Genomic DNA, 18,065 nt, shown 5'->3' with positions numbered 1-18,065 from the left:
AGCTCTGAGCGATCAAGCCTCGTCTCTGGCCCCGATTGAATTCTTCTCCTCCGGGGGCCAAGAATCCCGGTGTCTTCGCGTGATTCAACAACAACCTTTCAACTTCATGGCAAATAGATGTGGAAACAGTGAAAGACTATTTCCTTGGGCTCCAAAATCACTGCAGAAGGTGACAGCAGCCATGAAATTAAAAAATGCTTGCTCCTTGGAAGACAAACCTAGACAGCATGTTAAAAAGCAGAGACATTATTTTGCCAGCAAATGTCTGTATAGTCAAAGCTATGGTTTTTCCAGTAATCATGTATGGATGTGAGAGTTGGAGTATAAAGAAAGCTGACTTTCCAAAAATTGATGCTTTCCAACTGTGGTGTTGGAGAAGATTCTTGAGAGTCCCTTGGACTGTAAGATCAATCCAGTCAATCCTAAAGGAAATCAGTCCTGAATATTCACTGGAAGGACTGATGCTTAAGCTCCAATACTTTGGCCACCTGATGGGAAGAACTGACTCATTTGAAAAGACCCTGATGCTGGGAAGATTGAAGGAGGGAGAAGGGGACGACAGAGGATGAGATGGTTGGATGGCATCACTGACTCAATGGACATGAGTTTGAGTGAACTCCGGGAGTTGGTGATGGACAGGGAGGCCTGACAGTCCATGGGGTCTCAAAGAGTTGGACGCGACTGAGCGTCTGATCTGAACTGAATTGACGTGAACAGCGAGCCGGCCTGGGGTGGGGAGGCGGGGCGGTAAGCAGAGACTCCGCGCGGTGGGCGTGGCTCTCTCCGGCCCTCCTCCAGCCGGTCCTCCACTTTACCCAAGCCCGGTTCTCTCTGCCCCGTCTCCGCATGCGCGACCGAGCCCTGGGGGCGGGGCTGCTCCATCCGGGTATCCGGCGGCCTGTGGGTGTTTTGTTTTCTTGGCTGGAACTTGGAGGGGTAGCGGGCTCCGGACTTACTGCACCGGCCAGGCTGGATTTAAAACTGTAAGTACCAGGCCGGAGTCGGGGGAAGGGAGGGGGCCGGCCGATTGAGGCCGGAACCGTCTGCCCGGCTGATGCTGCCTGGGTCGTTGCGTCCATCCTCTTGGGGAAGCTGCAGGCTCAAGCCAGCGCCTTGCTGGACCCTTTTTTCCTGCCTGCTTACTGCTGACCTGTTTTCGGCCGGGGGCGGGAGAGGGCGACCACCTTCGCGCTCCGGACTGTGCCCTCCCCTGGACGTCGCAGGATCCCTGAAAATCGAAAATCACCATGCTCCTCCCCCCCGCCTCCGCTACTTCAGATCTGCGGAAGCTGACACCCGGGAAGGAGTTTAAGCCGGCTGGTCCCCTCGGCGAGGGACATGGCCGAGCTAGAAGAGCTAGATCTAGTTCCCACGTCTTCCCAGTCGCTGGCCACCCTCTACACCTCACATCCCCGGAATCTGGAGGGGCGGAGTTTGGGGTTGAGTGTGCGGGTCGTAAACCAAAGAAAAACGGAGGATTCGGGGTGGCGTCATCGGGGTAGATCGAAAGCAAAAGATACTGGATCCTCCTAAGGATCCTGTTCCTCCTAAGGAAGATTTTTTTTTTTAAGTTAATTTTCAAAATTAGACTTGTCCTCAAGTCCTATTAGCACAGCTTTTAATTTAATTTTTAAAAGGGAGTTTCCAACTGGATTCATTACTTTTGTAACAACCCCGGTTGCCAACTACAGAGTAGCTTCATAGAGGTTAAGATTCACTGTAGGAATTTGGATGTTTGCTTGCTTATTAACAATTTACACTTAAGGCAGGCTTTTTCATATTCTGAGACAGAGATAATATGGATATGTCTCACACCGGGTCTGTATAGCCCAGCTCAAAGGAATGTTTTGTGTAATTGTCTATGGCAATTATCCGTTGTAATTTAGCAGTGGATTCCTTTTTCTTCCTTTCGTTTCATCCTTCCTTTCGTGTGTGTGTGTGTGTGCGCGCGCGCGCGCACCCGCGCGTGCTTAGTCGCTCAGTCGTGTCTGACTCTGCTACTTTTTGGACTGTATCCCACCAGGCTCTTCTGTCCATGGGATTCTCCAGGCAAGAATACTGCAGTGGGTTGCCATGCCCTCCTCCTCCAGGGTATCTTCCCGACCCAGGGCTCCAACCCGCCCTCCTGTGGTCTCCCGCATTGCAGGCGGATTCTTTACCCTCTGATTCATCGTGGAAGCCCCTCCTTCCTTTCCTGTCCTTTCTTTATTCCCTTTTTCCTTTTTGAATGGTCTGCGTTAATACTGACTTCAATTTCGTGCCTTTTTTTTTTTTTTGGCTGGAAAACATGTTAGAATCAGAGGTAGAGATTATTAAAATGAAACGGCTGTTCTTTACATAGAGGGCTTCCCTTATGATTCAGCTGGTAAAGATTCTGCCTGCAATGCGGGAGACTTGGGTTTGATCCCCTGGGTTGGGAAGATCCCCTGAGGAAGGGAAAGACTACCTACTCCAGGATTCTGGCCTGGAGAATTCCATGGACTGTATAGTCCATGGGGTTTCGAGGAGTCGGACACGACAGAGCGACTTTCACTTTCACTTTTACATAGAAATGAAGCCAAAAGAAAGGCTTGGAAAAAAACAATGAAGTGAAAGGACTTGATGTGAAGAAACATGTTATAGATAAAATGTGTAAATTGCTAAGAGAAATATTTTTCATCTGAGTCCATACTTTAACTCAGAATCAAAATTTTATCATTTGTCTCTTCACTGTGTTAATGTTCCTGGACTCTAAATATCTAAAGCACATAATAACTTAGTTTGGAATTAAAGTTAATAATCATTATAATTTTTTTCCAATATTTAGATACCCACTTTTGCTTAAAATCATCCTTTAAATTGAAAAAACAAAACCACAACAACTAAATGAGTCCACACTTTGTTTTCCAGAGTTTTGTGGAAATTCATCAAAACTTGAATCTCAAATATTCTGAAGTATATGTAGCAAATAAAGTATTTGTAACTTCATTTTTATTAAATTATTCCTAAACTGTTATTTTCTAGAAACATAAGTCAGATTTGAAGCAATTCACTAGAAGTACTATATTAAGTTAGTTTTATTTGTTTGTTGAAGTGACCTGAAAAAATGTCTGGATTTCTGGAAGGCTTGAGGTGCTCAGAGTGCATCGATTGGGGTGAAAAGCGCAATACTATTGCTTCCATTGCTGCCGGTGTTCTAGTAAGTGTCCTTGATCATTTGGGCCTTCCTTAATTTGATGTGTTTGTTTTTATGTGTTTTGAATTCTGTGTGATTTCTTTAAGTATGTACTATTTATTTTATCTTTGACCACTGAATTTTTAAAAATAAATGTTGATATTTTTATTTATGAGAGGATTTAGGTATTTCATTTAAAGAGTTGACATTATGGCTTAAAATTTGATATTATTTTTCTTTTACTGCATAAAACATAATATAGTGAGACAGTGTATTTTATGTATTTATTCACAACATGGATTATGCCTCTTCTTAATGAGTACATGAAGTTACCAAGAAGTGTTCAAGAAACAATCAGGTCAAAACCATTCAAAAGATATGACTGCATTTCTCCATAACTTAACTTTTCAGTCTCATTAGATAAATAAAGAGCTCATTAAAATATATTGTTTAGAAGTAATTTATAGAATAAAATCCTTATTTACAAATCCTTCAAGGCATGTGATTTTTTTTTTGTGCTTTAATGTTGACATATACTCTAGAGAGTGAATTTTAAGTAAACAAACAAAAATCTAAGTTTAAATACGGCTCTTTGCCTAGCCTCTTGACAGTTATAATCTATGAAAAATAATTGTCCTAAATTTTTCCAGAGTAATGTCGAGATATAAAACTACTATAGAAATTCTGCTCTTAAATAAAAAAAAAGCTTTGAATTTTAGTCTCTGAAGAAAATATCTTGAGTATGTTGGGCTCAAAGGGTTTTAAAAAAAAGGCAAAAGAATACTTGTGCTACCCAGTAAAAATGTCATTAATATAGATATCTCTGTAACCTGATAAAAATAATTTGATTAACCTAAAATAGTTATTTATAAATAATTGCCTAAAGATGGCAGTTCCCAGAGCTAACTAGGTCAAGGTTGGAAGTGGGGATAGAGAAGGGGATTACTTTCCAAATCTGCTAAATTACATGTCAGAATTTGGTTAATAACATCTTATTGTAAGTGTCTGCTCAAGTGATAAAAAATATTTATGTAGTTTTAATGTCTTTTTTCATTTTATGTTTGCCCTTGATGATGTCCAGAGCCAAATTCAATTAAGATAAATTATCATTTTGTGTTTTAATTAAATTTAGCATCAGCCCTGAAACCGTCTGTAGACTGCACTATAGTTCATCAAAAGAGAAAGCAGTACTACACGGCACATTTTTATTTCACAGCACCGAGAGACTAGCTAAAATTCTATCAATAATAATTATTCCCCATATTATTTTGAGTACTGTTTTTTTCATTTTCAATAATATCTTTCTGGAGGCTTTTATCATCAGCAACAGGCCACTCTTGTCAGTTCAAGTCTAAATGACTTTTTTCCTTTCTCCTGCCATGAAATATAATTTACTTCTAGTTCACAAAAATTAGATCACAGACTTTTTAAATGACAATATATTCACAAAAATTAGATCACAGACTTTTTAAATGACAATATAAAAGAATGATTGTAATCATCTTAGAAAAGAAGTTTGTGTTAATAAATAATAGCTGTGGGACTTTAGCGTATCTAATCTTTCATTAGATACTAAGCCAAGTGCTAATTATATACAAGAAACTGCTGGAACATTTAAGAAAATTTTGGACTTTATTAGAAGGGATCTCTTCACTCAGATTCTTCGCTTTTTAGCCAGTAAGATATGAAGTGACTGTCATTTCTCCTCCTGTGGTTTGTCTTAGTTTTTTACAGGCTGGTGGATTATCATAGATGCAGCTGTCATTTATCCCCGCATGGACGAATTCAACCATTCCTACCACGCGTGTGGTGTTATAGCAACCGTAGCCTTCTTAATGTAAGTATCATCGCTAGTGACACGACTTGCACAGATTGTCACAAGAGAAATATGTTTTACATATAGTTGAGTAGAGTTAAGATTTTTAAATATTACCGAATTAACATATGGGTTGCGGTTGAAACGTCAGATCATAGAGAAGGACTCAGGAAGAAAAAACAGCGGTCCTCTTTTCTGTTCTTCTTGTTTTAATATTTGCTTATTTGGCTGAGCTGGCTCTTTAGTTGCAGCATGGGAACTCTAGTTGCAGCATGTGGGATCTAGTTCCCTGACCAGGCATTGAACCCAGCCCCCTACCCCACCCCCAAATACACTGGGAGTGTAGGGGCTTAGCCAGTGAATCAGCAGGAAAAGTCCCCAGAGCAGACTTCTAAAGAAAGCAAGGCTGTCTCAATTTACAGTGGTATTCTGTGAAGCTCAGTGAAAGACTTTTTATGTTTGGAACATGTGTCAGGGATTGACAGAGCAAGATTTTACTGCTTGCATCTCTTCATGCTGAGTATGTCTGATGTGTACAAACAGAAAACTAGATAGGACCAAGCTAAAGATCATTCCAATCTTAGCAAGATATAATTCTAAGAATTTCATTCTCAAATTTTGACAAGAATCAGAGTCGTCTAAAGGATTTGTTCAAATTCAGATTGCTGGGCCCTACACCCAGAATTTCTGCTTCAATAAACTTGGGGTAGAAGCAGGGAATTCTCATTTTAAAGCATGTCTAGCTGATGCTGATTCTGCTGGTCTGGGGACTATATCCAGTGCTTTACAGGATACTGATTGAGGAGCCTTGCCTATTGTTGTATGAACCCATTATTCAAGACTCCTGAAGACTAAAATTTGCAGAAGTCTATGGTTAGATAGCCTGAGAAGGCAATGGCACCCCACTCCAGTACTCTTGCCTGGAAAATCCCATGGACGGAGGAGCCTGGTAGGCTGCAGTCCATGGGGTCGCTAAGAGTCAGACACGACTGAGCGACTTCACTTTCACTTTTCACTTTCATGCATTGGAGAAGGCAATGGCAACCCACTCCAGTGTTCTTGCCTGGAGAATCCCAGGGACGGGGGAGCCTGGTAGGCTGCCGTCTATGGGGTCGCACAGAGTTGGACACGACTGAAGCGACTTAGCAGCAGCATGGTTAGATAGCATCACCAACTCAATGGACATGAGTTTGAGCAAACTCCAGGAAATAGTGAAGGACAGGGAAGCCTGGCATGCTGCAGTCCATTGGGGTGGCAAAGAATTGGACCTGACTCAGCAACTCAACAACAGCTTATTGTACCTGGCAGTTTGATGTCATGGATAATTTCCTCAGAGTCAGAGACCCTGACCTCTTGGTTCGTTTTGTTCATACAGGATTAATGCCGTATCAAATGGACAAGTCCGAGGTGACAGTTACAGTGAAGGTTGCCTGGGTCAAACAGGTAAATAGATGCAAACAACATCGTACTGTACACTCTTAAAATAAGAATTATACATGGAAGGGCCACTTGTCTGACTTCTTCAGATCGGGTATAAGATGGACATGTGTCTCAGGAGAGGTTGTAGGTTCCAAGGCCTAAGGTAAAAGTCACATTTGGTCAATGGTTGCCAAATAGTTCAGAATACAAAGTTTTGAGTATATAACCCTGTCCAATAATAGTACTGTATAGATATAAATGTATACAGTGTATAGTAAAAAACAGTGTATAATAAAGAATGCATTATGCAAAGTGCAAAATAGACTTTCTAGTACTTGAAGCTTTACTATATAAATTATTTTCTTCCCTTTTTTGCCAACCTTACTTGATTGAATTAGCATTTTGCTACAGCTTAGATTCATAGTTTTTGGCATGTTTCAAAATACACCACATAAAATTAACTATTTTTAACTGTACAGTTCAGTAGTAGGTACATCCATTTTTATTGTGCAGCCAGTCTCCAGAACTCTTTTAATCTTGCAAAACTGAATAGGATAATAGAGTTGTAGTGCTAAGATTCCCCCAGGCCTGCCTTTCTGCCCTAAGGAACTCATGTGCCCTGGCCCCCATGACCATGTGCCCCAGGTAGGCACAGTACAGGAAGTGTGTAGCACAGCTTCCTGTAGAGTCCAATTTAGTCAAAGATTTGAGGACACAGATACTTATTGAGCATTTTAAATGGTAAATTTATATCCATACAAAAATAAACCTGAATATAGGCAAGTTTCAGGTGACTTTTTTTGCCCCCGCCCTAATGAAATTAAAAGAACCGCAGTGGTCAATTCTGGTCTGTGTTTTCAGACTCCCTCTGGTTCACTCTCTGTTATCAATAGATGAACTTAAGTAGAAGCAATACAGATATCCTGATATACTGTGACCTTGGAAAATCTAAATGAAGAGATAAATGTTAGCACAGCTCTGAGGGTCCAGAGCTGGTTGTATTTGTGTATCATATCACATCTATAAGTAAGAGCTTATTATTTCAGAACTATTGTTTTATATCTTGGGTATGAAATCAGAAATTTACATATAACATTATTTGCTGTGTTTTATTGAGCAAGGCAGGGTTTTTATTAAAATGCATTTGTTCTAATTAAATAAACTCATCTCAGAATTCACTTTAGGCGAGCTAATGACTCTGTTCAGTCAGTCAGTTCAGTTGCTCAGTTGTGTCTGACTCTTTGCAACCACATGGACTGCAGCACCCCAGGCTTCCCTGTCCATCACCAACTCCCAGAGCTTACTCAAACTCATGTCCATCAAGTCGGTGGTACCATCCAACCATCTCATCCTCTGTCATCCCCTTCTCCCACCTTCAATCTTTCCCAGAATCAGGGTCTTTTCCGTGACTCAGTTCTTCGCATCAGGTGGCCAAAGTATTGGAGTTTCAGCTTCAGTATCAGTCCTTCCAATGAATATTTAGGACTGATTTCCTTTAGGATTGACTGATTTGAGCTCCTTGCAGTCCAAGGAGCTCTCATAAATCTTCTCCAACACCACAGTTCAAAAGCATCAGTTCTTTGGCGCTCAGCTTGCTTTATAGTCCAACTCTCACATCCATGCATGATTTCTGGAAAAACCATGGCTTTGACTAGATGGACCTTTGTGGGTAAAGCAACATCTCTGTTTTTAATATGCTGTCTAGGTTGGTCATAGCTTTTCTTCCAAGGAGCAAGCGTCTTTTAATTTCATGGGCTGCAGTCACCATCTGCAGTGATTTTGGAGCCCAGGATATAAGGTCTGTCACTGTTCCAATTGTTTCCTCATCTATTTGCCATGAAGTGATGGGACCGGATGCCATAACTCTGTTTATTTTATAGTAAATCTTCATAAATATTATATAAATGTGATTTGTAAGTTGATTGTCTTTACCTGTTGCTGCTATGGCACCCCACTCCAGTACTCTTGCCTGGAAAATCCCGTGGACGGAGGAGCCTGGTGGGGTACAGTCCATGGGGTTGCGAAGAGTCAGACACGACTGAGCGACTTCACTTTCACTTTTCACTTTCATGCATTGGAGAAGGAAATGGTAACCCACTCCAGTGTTCTTGCCTGGAGAATCCCAGGGACGGCAGAGCCTGGTGGGCTGCCGTCTATGGGGTCGCACAGAGTTGGACACGACTGAAGTGACTTAGCAGCAGCAGCAGGCACTTAGAATGTAAAGACAAAAGTCAACAGGGAAACGGCCAGCGTTCACACTGACTATCCTTAGCACAGTTCCCACTGTTCTTGCTTTAGACTCTGATGGCAGCTGCACGTGTTTTTCTCTCCGGGTTTTTGTCTTCTTTTGAAAAGCTAATTGAACCGAGTGCTGCCATGTAAGAAACAATTCTGGTAAAATACTGTTTCTCTTAAGGTGCTCGCATTTGGCTGTTCATTGGTTTCATGTTGGCCTTTGGCTCTCTGATTGCGTCCATGTGGATTCTTTTTGGAGGGTATGTTGCTAAAGGTAAGAGAAAACTCGGTTTACCTTCTACTTCAATGGCATTTTGAAATTCTGCATTAAAGTTGTTTTATTTTAGAATAAAGTTTTATTTGTATAGTTCAGCCAACTACTAGCGATGCATTTGTGCCCAGGAACCCCCCTCCCTAATCTAAATTTGTATTTGTTTTGTTTGTTTGCTATGTTTTTAGTATTCCTTTCTCCTGTATTTTTTCTTCTCATCTAGAGCCTGGAAGGAATGGGACACAGCTCCATACCTTGTTTCTGTTTGACTTTCAAAAACCTCAAAAACAGAACACATATCTTATCCAGCTATTTGGCAAGTCTTAACTTGCTGAATAATATGCAGGCAAAGCCTTAACACCCTAGAATTGAAATTTATTGAGCTCAGCCTCCTTGATAATATATCATCATCTTCTTATTAGATAAAAAAACGAATTAACACTTAATGCATATCTGCTATATAAGGCCAGTTTGAGACTAGCTAGGAAGAGACCTACTCTTAGGCCCCTGGTTGAATTTTTGCCTTGAGGGACCCCAGAAAAATATGAAATTCATTGAGTATTCTAGGTAAAATCGACTATGCTTATCATAGTAAAAAATAAAATATTAATAATTTGCCAAACCAGACCAGCAGAAATCTAATCTAGCTCATATTTTAACACTTCACTTTGTTGGATAAGATGTAATTTCTTAGATTAAAATAATTGGTTTCCTGGTTTTTTTTTATTCAAATTGTTTAAATCTTGCAGGTAGGAATGATAGGCAGTTTTAAATATTTATAGTTCTTTTATTTATGTAATTTATTATAAAACCATGTTACTAAAAATATAGAAAAGAAAGAGAAGAGAAACTAATAATCTTACTGCTCTTAAATATTTTGGTATATTTTCTTTGGTTTCTTTTGTTTCTTAAATAGTTTGTATAATTTTGAACCTAGCCTTTTGCCTATCATATGAAATTCCCTTGCTGCTACAAAATTTATCATCATCATATTTTAAAAACAAAAATGTTACTTTTTTATCATGTGAATTGCATAATTCTTATTCATTGTAGAAAACTGAGAATATAAAAGAGCTCAAAGAAGAAAGTAAAATTACTGATAATTCTTCTTTCCTAAATAACAACTATTAATACAGAGCCCCTTTTTGTAGAAATGTGTTCATCTCATAGACTTTGAAGTTATTTTCCTAAAGGCTTCTGAAGCCAAGTTATGCTTTGAGAATTATTAGCAGCAAATCTGTAATTTTATGAAGTGCCTTTATATAGAATCTTTATAAGTCATTCTAGTGGTAATGGTTATTTAATGTGGCTTTCTAGTACAGAGGGCCTATACAAACCAGCTATTATGGTAATCAGATTAATTTAAAACTCTTAGGAGGAAAAGTTGCTATTCATCAAGCCTCGGTTTGTCAGTGAGTGATCATTGACAGCTCCAATAGTAAAAACTTAGGAGAATTTCAACTTCAGTCCAGGATAAAATCGAGACAAAATGGTCCTTTGGCAGTCTTTCCTATCTTAGTGGCTACTTTCTTCATCCAGGTGTTTAGGCCCAAAACGTGGGTGGTTAAGTCCTGTCAAAGATGACACCTCTTTGTCTTACATCCCACAGCCTAATCCATCCACAAATTCTGTTGATTCTGCTATTCAAGTATATCCTGAATATGAGCACTTTCTATCTCTTGTGTTGCTCCCGCCCTGGTTCCATCATGAGAGTCTGTGGCCTGATTCCCTACAAGAGCTTGTTTGTGTCCCCTCCCCACCCTCACCCCCCTTCAGTCTACTGTCAGCACCGCAGCCAGAAGATCCTGCTGAAGTGTGTCAGCTCAAGTCACTTTTCTGCTCAAAACCTTGCAGTGATTTTTTGTCCTCTCACCCAGATTGAAAACCAGAGTCCTCAGCACGACTGTGAAGCTGTGCAGGATCTGCACCGCACCCACCCCCTGCGCCTCGTCCTTCTTTGACCTGTCTCCTGCTTCCCTCTCTTTGGCCCGTTGACTACTCCTCTGATGTACTGGGCGTGCTCCCAGCCCAGGGCTTTTGCGCTGCTGTTCTGCTGCTTCCACTCGGCTCCTGCCTCACTTTCTTTGTGTCCTTACACCTTTCCATGCGTCACCTTCCCATGAGGTCTTTCTGGCCACCTGTGTATCATCATTCAGTACACTTCCAATACCTTTCCTGCTTTACTTTTTCTTCTTACTTATTCTCAACAGTGTTTAGCTCCACGAAGGCAAACATTTTGCCTGTTTTATTTACTGCATTATCCTCAGCACATTCAGCAGCACTAGTACACAATATGTGCTCGGTATTTCTTAAATAAATGAAGGAAGCTACCGTTTATTAAACCAGAACTACACTCTCATATGTACTGTGTCATTTAATACCCACACCAATCATACTTGCCAGAAAAGTCGATTTATGTTAGGCAGGAAAACTGATATTCACCAGTTTATCAGAAACTGAATGTTTTGAGATCATGCACCTCTAACTGTTACAATTACTTTTATAGAAAAAGCCATAGTATACCCTGGGATTGCTGTATTTTTCCAAAATGCCTTCATCTTTTTTGGGTAAGTTTGTTTTGCATTCTTCATCCTATCTTTTTTTTTTCTTTTTTTTAAATAATACTTAGTTTTATGTCATTTACTGTATTTAGTTGCTTAATTTCCCCCTGTCTAATGCCTCTCCCTCATGTTATTGTCATAAAATACGAAGAATGAGACTGAAACAGATTTTTAATACGTGGGTTGGTTTACTGCCAACCTTGGAAACATACATTGATTTTTTTTTAAATGCCACCACCTCCTCTTTAATGAAGAATTGTGATTCATGTAGATTTAGTTATCTAGCACTGACACTGTTCATTTAAAATTTATATCTCTAACAGTTGCTTTTAATGAAAGCCTGCTTAAAACCATTTCTCCTTAAAATTTTGTTTCTGGATGCATTTTATGGTTCTTTCTATCCTTGGTGTCACTAGAATTTGTGTGTGATATTTGAGGTGTAAAGCCTTGACCTTTTTTTATCCTTCTGATGTAGAGACAAATTAAAAGATTACTTAGACCCTAAAAACCTTAATATTTTTATCACTAATCTTTTCTAATGTTCATTCTTTTCTGGACATATAGGGCATGCCCTTTCCCCTTTCCCTAGCCTCCCTCTTCACCCACCTCCCAAAAAAACAACAGAAACTTCTCTTTATCCTATGTATCAGGAGTTCTTAATTCCCATTCCATGGTTAGGCTTCTAAAGATTGGGAACCACCAGACACGTCTGCGTTGCAAGACATTGGTTTTTCTGTTTATTTCTGGGAAGAAAGCCTATGGCTTTCATCAAATTTTCAAAAGTGTCCTAAATCCAGAAAAGGTTTTTTTAAAAAAAACAAAACTGCTGTATATTCTAGGACAGTCTATTCTAGGACTGTCCCTTCCCTTCCTTGTTCCTTCCCACCCACCTCCTAAAAGGAAATAGATAACTCCTGTCTACTTGAACCACTCAATGGAATGCTAATAGTTACCCTTTAACGATAGCCAGCAGTTGGTATTCACACTTTTTCCATTCCACCACAATGCATTTTTGCAATTTTATAAAGTCAATTTAGAAATAAGAAAAATGTGAATTTACATGTGGCAAGATATACAGCCTCTTTGGGTCATACCTTGCATCTTGAAACCAGTGAAGAAAACCCAAGAGTTTTTTTTTTTTCTAATGTTAAGCCATTGATTTTTGTGCAGAAAATAATAATGCCCAAAGTTCCTTGAGCACTTTTTATGTGCAAGGCACCATTCTTAGTGTGTTACACGTGTGCTCCCAATTGATTCCCAAAACTCTGAAGGTGGCTCCACTGTTACCATCATTTTATATGTGAGAAATAGGCACAGAAATCATGTTCCAGACCATGTGGCTAAAATTCAGACTATCTGACTCTGAAGTTCAGGCTCCAGGAGGATGGAATTTCAAATGAGTTTAATTAACATTTTCTCCTTTGTTGAGTCTTCAACCAGTTGCTTAATATTAGTTCTGTTTCCTTCCTGCCCTCCCCCCTCTTTTTTTTTAACGAATGTAACACTGTACTTGAAAAATAGGAAGTGAACCAACCTCACTCCCCAAGTTATGTAAATTTGGTAAATATGGGTAGATTTGTTATTTTATAGGGTGATGTATTATAGCATGTGTTTATTAGAGGGACAGTGTTGATGTTTAGAATTTCTTTTCCTTTCAAGCTATAACGCTGAGGCTTGAACGTCTTTAAAGAAGGACCAGGCATCTGAGCTCAGTACTCCAGAATCTCCACAGGGTTAGAGGTGCTCGTGGGAATTCAGTGTCCCACAACTTCAGCCAACGGAAGGTAGCGTAACAGGGTCAGAGGCAGGGGTCAGAAAAGCTTCAGATGGAGTGATGGGGAGGGGACTTACCAAGAACCAGCCAGGGAAGGGCAAACAGCAGCCTTCTGTCTTATAATCATTATTTACTCTAGCAGAGGTGGAGGATAAAGTAAGTTCCACTTTGAGATGCTATTTCCGGCAGAGAAGTTCCTCTGTCAGAGCAGGGAGGAGGAGCCAGAGGATTAAGAGATTTGTGGGAAAATGTTATCTTTTCCAATGAGGGAAGAAACACATAAATTCATACAGTAGTTATCACATTTCACAAAACCTTAAAAACCAGTTGCTGGCTTGTCTCAAATTAGTTATAAAACATTATTTTTCTATGCAACAAGTTTGGTTAATTTCTCATGTATTGCTATTGTACTCATTAAATCCAAAACTAATTTGGTTTTGTGAAAATACTGTAAGCAAATAGAAGTTAAATCCAGCTAATAGACACTGTCGTCAGAATAGTTGTAGCAGATTGCCTACCATTTTTGATTTATAACAGAACAGTTCTTAGCAACAAACTTAGAAACTGTTGTTTCAGAAATCAGAAACAGAAATCAGTACCAAAGGTAACCATCTGACAACGCAAGAGGGACTGACTCTTGCCTAAGAAACTCTTAAGGTTGCAGATTGCATCTGGTGACTAGGGTTTAAAGTTAAGCCATGCTTCTTTTAAGCTCTCTGTGAAGTAGGGGCCCCTCATACCCAACTCTAGTTTTTCTTTTTTTGTAGCAGTAGTTTTGAAATTACCTGGAAGAACACAGATCAATCGCTTTTTGGAGGTTTATGAAATCCTTTATAAAGGAGAATTCCATGAGAGGGTATAGATGACTTCCTGGTCGCATTTTTTTTTTTCATCAAAAAACACTCAAGTGCTTCCCTTTATAAAGGCCTGTGAAACCTACTTTGTTTTGGCTGTGCTGAGCGGCTCACAGGATGTTAGTTCCCCAACCAGGGAGCAAACCCAGGCCCCCTGGAAGTGCAGAGTCCTAACCACTGGACCGCTAGGGAATTTCCTATGAAACGTTTTAAAATTGACCATTTTGACTGAGTGTGTATCTTTAAGTATACACTGGAAATTGGAAAACAGATGAGAAAACAAATGAAAACCAGCAGATGCCATTGTAGTGTCTACTTTTCATTTCTCCCTTGCCTTAGCTCCCCAACATCCAAGCCCTGATGAGTTTGCTTCTGAACTGTCGTAACCCTCCTCTCTTTGTGTCCATTTCCTTCGTTAGGTTCAGTCATTCTCATCCTTTCATGGGCACTTCACACTCTTGACTGATATCTCTCTTGGGTCCGGTTTCCCTGTATCAGTGTTCTAAAACACTAGGAAATGGCAGCCCACTCCATTCTTGCCTGGGAAATTCCACGGTCAGAGGAGCCTGATGGGCTGCAGTCCGTGGTGTCACAAACAAGCCTGACCCCACTGAGTGACTAACACTTTGATAGAAGAGATTGCCCCTAGGGGCCATCCAGCAAAATTCAAAACAGTATTGTTTTGTTTTTTTGAGCTGACATTTAAAAATGAAGGTATTTTACCTAAAAATCTGAATTCTTGAAAAACTAGAGGATCTGCCGACCCTAGGTCCTGGTTCAGCAGCAATCATCTGGAGCCGAAGTTGTTTCTTTTACCCGGAGATGCGTCTCTGCGTAGTCCCAGCTCCTGCATTGCCTGTGCCCAAGCTGCCTTTAGTAGATCGCAGACTAGTGCCCGCCCGCTTGACTCATCTGAGGCTCCTGAAGGCCCCTGTGGGCAGTTTGCCACTCTGGTCAGTTGGCTTGCTAAATCCTGGCCACTGCCATTTCTCATTCTCCTTGTCTCTTAAACTGTACTCTAGCCATACTGGACTCTCCGCTGCTCTAATACACCAGAGGTATTTATATCAAGGTATATATGAATTAGCCAAAAACTTTGTTCAGGTTTTTCCGTAAGATCATACAGGAAAACCCAAACGAATGTGTGTGTGTGTGTTCTTAGGCATCTGCCCTCTTAAATTGAAGCCTTAAAAAATAGCTATAGACACTTCCCAAAATAAAACCCAGAGTGTAGGCTCTGTGAGGGCATTTCCTGACACGTCCACCTCTGGGGCTTTGCCTGAGGTGGTCTTTTATTCCTCTTTGCCTTTTTTATTTTTCCTCTCTTTGCCTTTTGATCTACTGTTTCCTCCCCTAAAACATCTTCACGATCCCACCAGCTCCTGCTTCTCCCACCCTGCCATTCAAACTCCTGCTTATCCTTCCATGTTCTTCTAATATCACCACCTCTGTAAGTCCTTTCCTGACACATTCAGGCAAAATAAATCCCCATGCAGGACTTCCCCGTGGTCCAGTGGCTAAGACTGCGCTTGCAATGCGGAGTTCGACCTGGGTTCAATCCCTGGTCGGAGAACCAGATCCTAGATCCCACATCACAACTAAGACCTGGCACAGCCAAATAAATAAATATATAAAAAAATAAAGACATCCCCGTACGTTCTCTGCTCCCTTAACATGTGGTATATATGCCTCTCCCCACCCCTGACCCCCCTTACTTACCACATTGTGTCATCGAGAGCATAAGCAACTTGAAGGCCGGGCCTGTATCTTTACCTTTATAACCCTAGCTTCTCGCACTGCCATCTTGACTCAGAAAAGGCTTGTTAAAGGAAATAGATAATATCAGACATATAATGGTTACACACTAAACACTGGTTAACTTCTTAAGAGGGGTAGGAGAAGTTCAGGTTGCAGGATAGTTTGTGGTAAACAGCACAGCTGAGTACATCGGCAGAGCTTAATACCATAGAGCGATCAGTTGCTGTTCTGATACATCCCAGGGGTTTTTTCCATACAGCTCATCAGTTATTTTGTCGCTAGTTTCCCACAATTCTAAATCTCTCCTCATCTTTTTTTCCCAAACTCAGCCAGTCATGTGATATTTCTTGTTCTTTTCACAGAGGACTCGTTTTTAAGTTTGGCCGCACTGAAGACTTATGGCAGTGAAAGCTTCTGATTCGTCACTGCCCAGCAGCCCTGCGTGGGTTTTGTTTTTGTTTGTTTGTTTTTTTTTTTTTTTACTACTCACTCCCAGTCTTTTGTAATGCCATTTTCTAAACTTCTTTCTCTCAACTTAAATTTGTATAATACTAAAATCACGAAAACTCTCTCTTTAAACAACAACCACAGCAAAATCTATTGTGATATACATTTGATTACATTTGATTAACTTGTAAAATGTTGAAGAAAAGTGTTTCACGTGAGAAATTTTTATTACATTTTATCATGTTTATAAAAATAAATCACAAAAGAAATCATGGAAACATCTTACATGAGTATTTGTCATATCTAAGGTCCAAAACTTCAGTTAAAATGTTCTGAAGATTTAATGTGTTTATTTAAATGTGGCCTGTTCTGTGTCAAGTATCAGATGAACTATAAACAATGATGAAATATAAACACGTTCTTGTTTTTAAAAACCATTCAGTGGTCAGAATTCTTTCTCACTCTCCTTTGTGTTTGGTTTATTAATGCATGGTTTTGCCAAAAATTCTGTAACTATTTCAGTGTAAATAGTTACTGAGGGTCTCCCAAGGGGTGAGTGAATATGTTGAAAGGGAGAAGTCCCATAATCTGGCCACCAGTTTCCTTAGAAGTGTCCCTTCGTGCCACTGATTGTGGGGAAGGGCAGTGGTAATGACTCAGCTGTGACCCTGGGCTGGTGGGACGCTGACAGTCCCTGCACAGCCACCACGGAAGGAAAGAGGAAGCGGATAGGGACTTGCTCTTTACTCCCGTGACTGACTGTCTTGTTGGTTTGGTAATAAATTGAATTCCATTTCGTTGTATCTCTGCTGAACCACTAAGCTCAAAATAGACCAAGTGAAGTCAACTATAATGACACGTGTTCAGCTACTGGGAGCTCTCAGTCTGCTCCTCTTTGGAATTCTTTTATCCCCCAGGCTCCCCACTTAGACATAATGGGAATTTTTTTTCTTTAATGAGCTAGCTAACTATGTGGGTACATGTTCTTCAGAACTAAAGCTTGAAGTGTTCTGTCATATTAATAAAGCTTGCAACAATTAGCAGCTGTTCATTAACCACCAAATACCTCTCAGATGATTTAGATTGTGGTGCCCTTTCTATGCCAGCCACAGTTTTCTCCCAGTCTGTATGTTATGTTTTGTTTGTTTTTAGTTTTTGGTTACATGTGTGGCATGTGGGATCTTAGTTCCCTGAACAGGGATCGAACCTGCACCCGCCTACATTCGAAGCACTGAGTCTTAACCACTGGACCACCAGGGAAGTCCCTACTGTGTGTGTTTTGAATGTTGCCTGGTCATCAGCTACTCAAGGAAATGACTGTATCGCTGTCATCTCACTGTCAAACCACTGTTTTTTAGATCCACAGGTGTGAGAATTGGAGGAGATCTTAGGGATTGAAGTTTACCTTCTCTTTTTACAGATAAGGGAACCCATTTAAATGGCGATTTAAATGATATCCTCAGGGTCATAGGACTAGTTTTTAAATCTTGAGGCAGTCTGTCTCCACGTTGGATCACAAATGTCTTCCCTACAGTTAAATTCAGGATGTGCTCAGGGAATAAGAACTCCTTGTAAAACCACTGGAATAAAAGCATAATGTCAGCAAGGATTAAATCTGAGTCTTCAGTTTTTCCTTGTTTTATATCAGCTGCTCTGCTGATACAGGTGAGTTAGCTGTGTAGCTAAATACTTTATTAAGCACAAGAAAAAATCTAGGAATTGTCAATAAAATTGAACCAAAATCTTAATGTCTTCCCTCATAGTTCAATCAGTAAA

At 40.2% G+C, this 18,065-nt stretch overlaps 1 protein-coding gene across 1 annotated transcript; it reads left to right on the top strand.

The window, feature by feature from the left end:
* Positions 1 to 796: 796 nt before the first annotated feature.
* Positions 797 to 16,726, top strand: TMEM50A (transmembrane protein 50A). The gene is made up of 7 exons (XM_027520066.1): positions 797 to 983; positions 3,074 to 3,178; positions 4,879 to 4,991; positions 6,346 to 6,413; positions 8,806 to 8,898; positions 11,402 to 11,462; positions 16,205 to 16,726. Exons 2-7 carry the CDS (start codon positions 3,086 to 3,088, stop codon positions 16,248 to 16,250), a joined length of 474 nt encoding a protein of 157 aa, XP_027375867.1. The 5' UTR covers positions 797 to 983; positions 3,074 to 3,085; the 3' UTR covers positions 16,251 to 16,726.
* The last annotated feature ends 1,339 nt before the right edge of the window (positions 16,727 to 18,065 follow it).

The sequence above is a fragment of the Bos indicus x Bos taurus genome, chromosome 2, assembly GCF_003369695.1.
Source record: "Bos indicus x Bos taurus breed Angus x Brahman F1 hybrid chromosome 2, Bos_hybrid_MaternalHap_v2.0, whole genome shotgun sequence".
Taxonomy (NCBI): Eukaryota; Metazoa; Chordata; class Mammalia; order Artiodactyla; family Bovidae; genus Bos; species Bos indicus x Bos taurus.
Note: the sequence above shows the minus strand (reverse complement) of the source record. Positions and strands in the feature narration are given on the sequence as shown.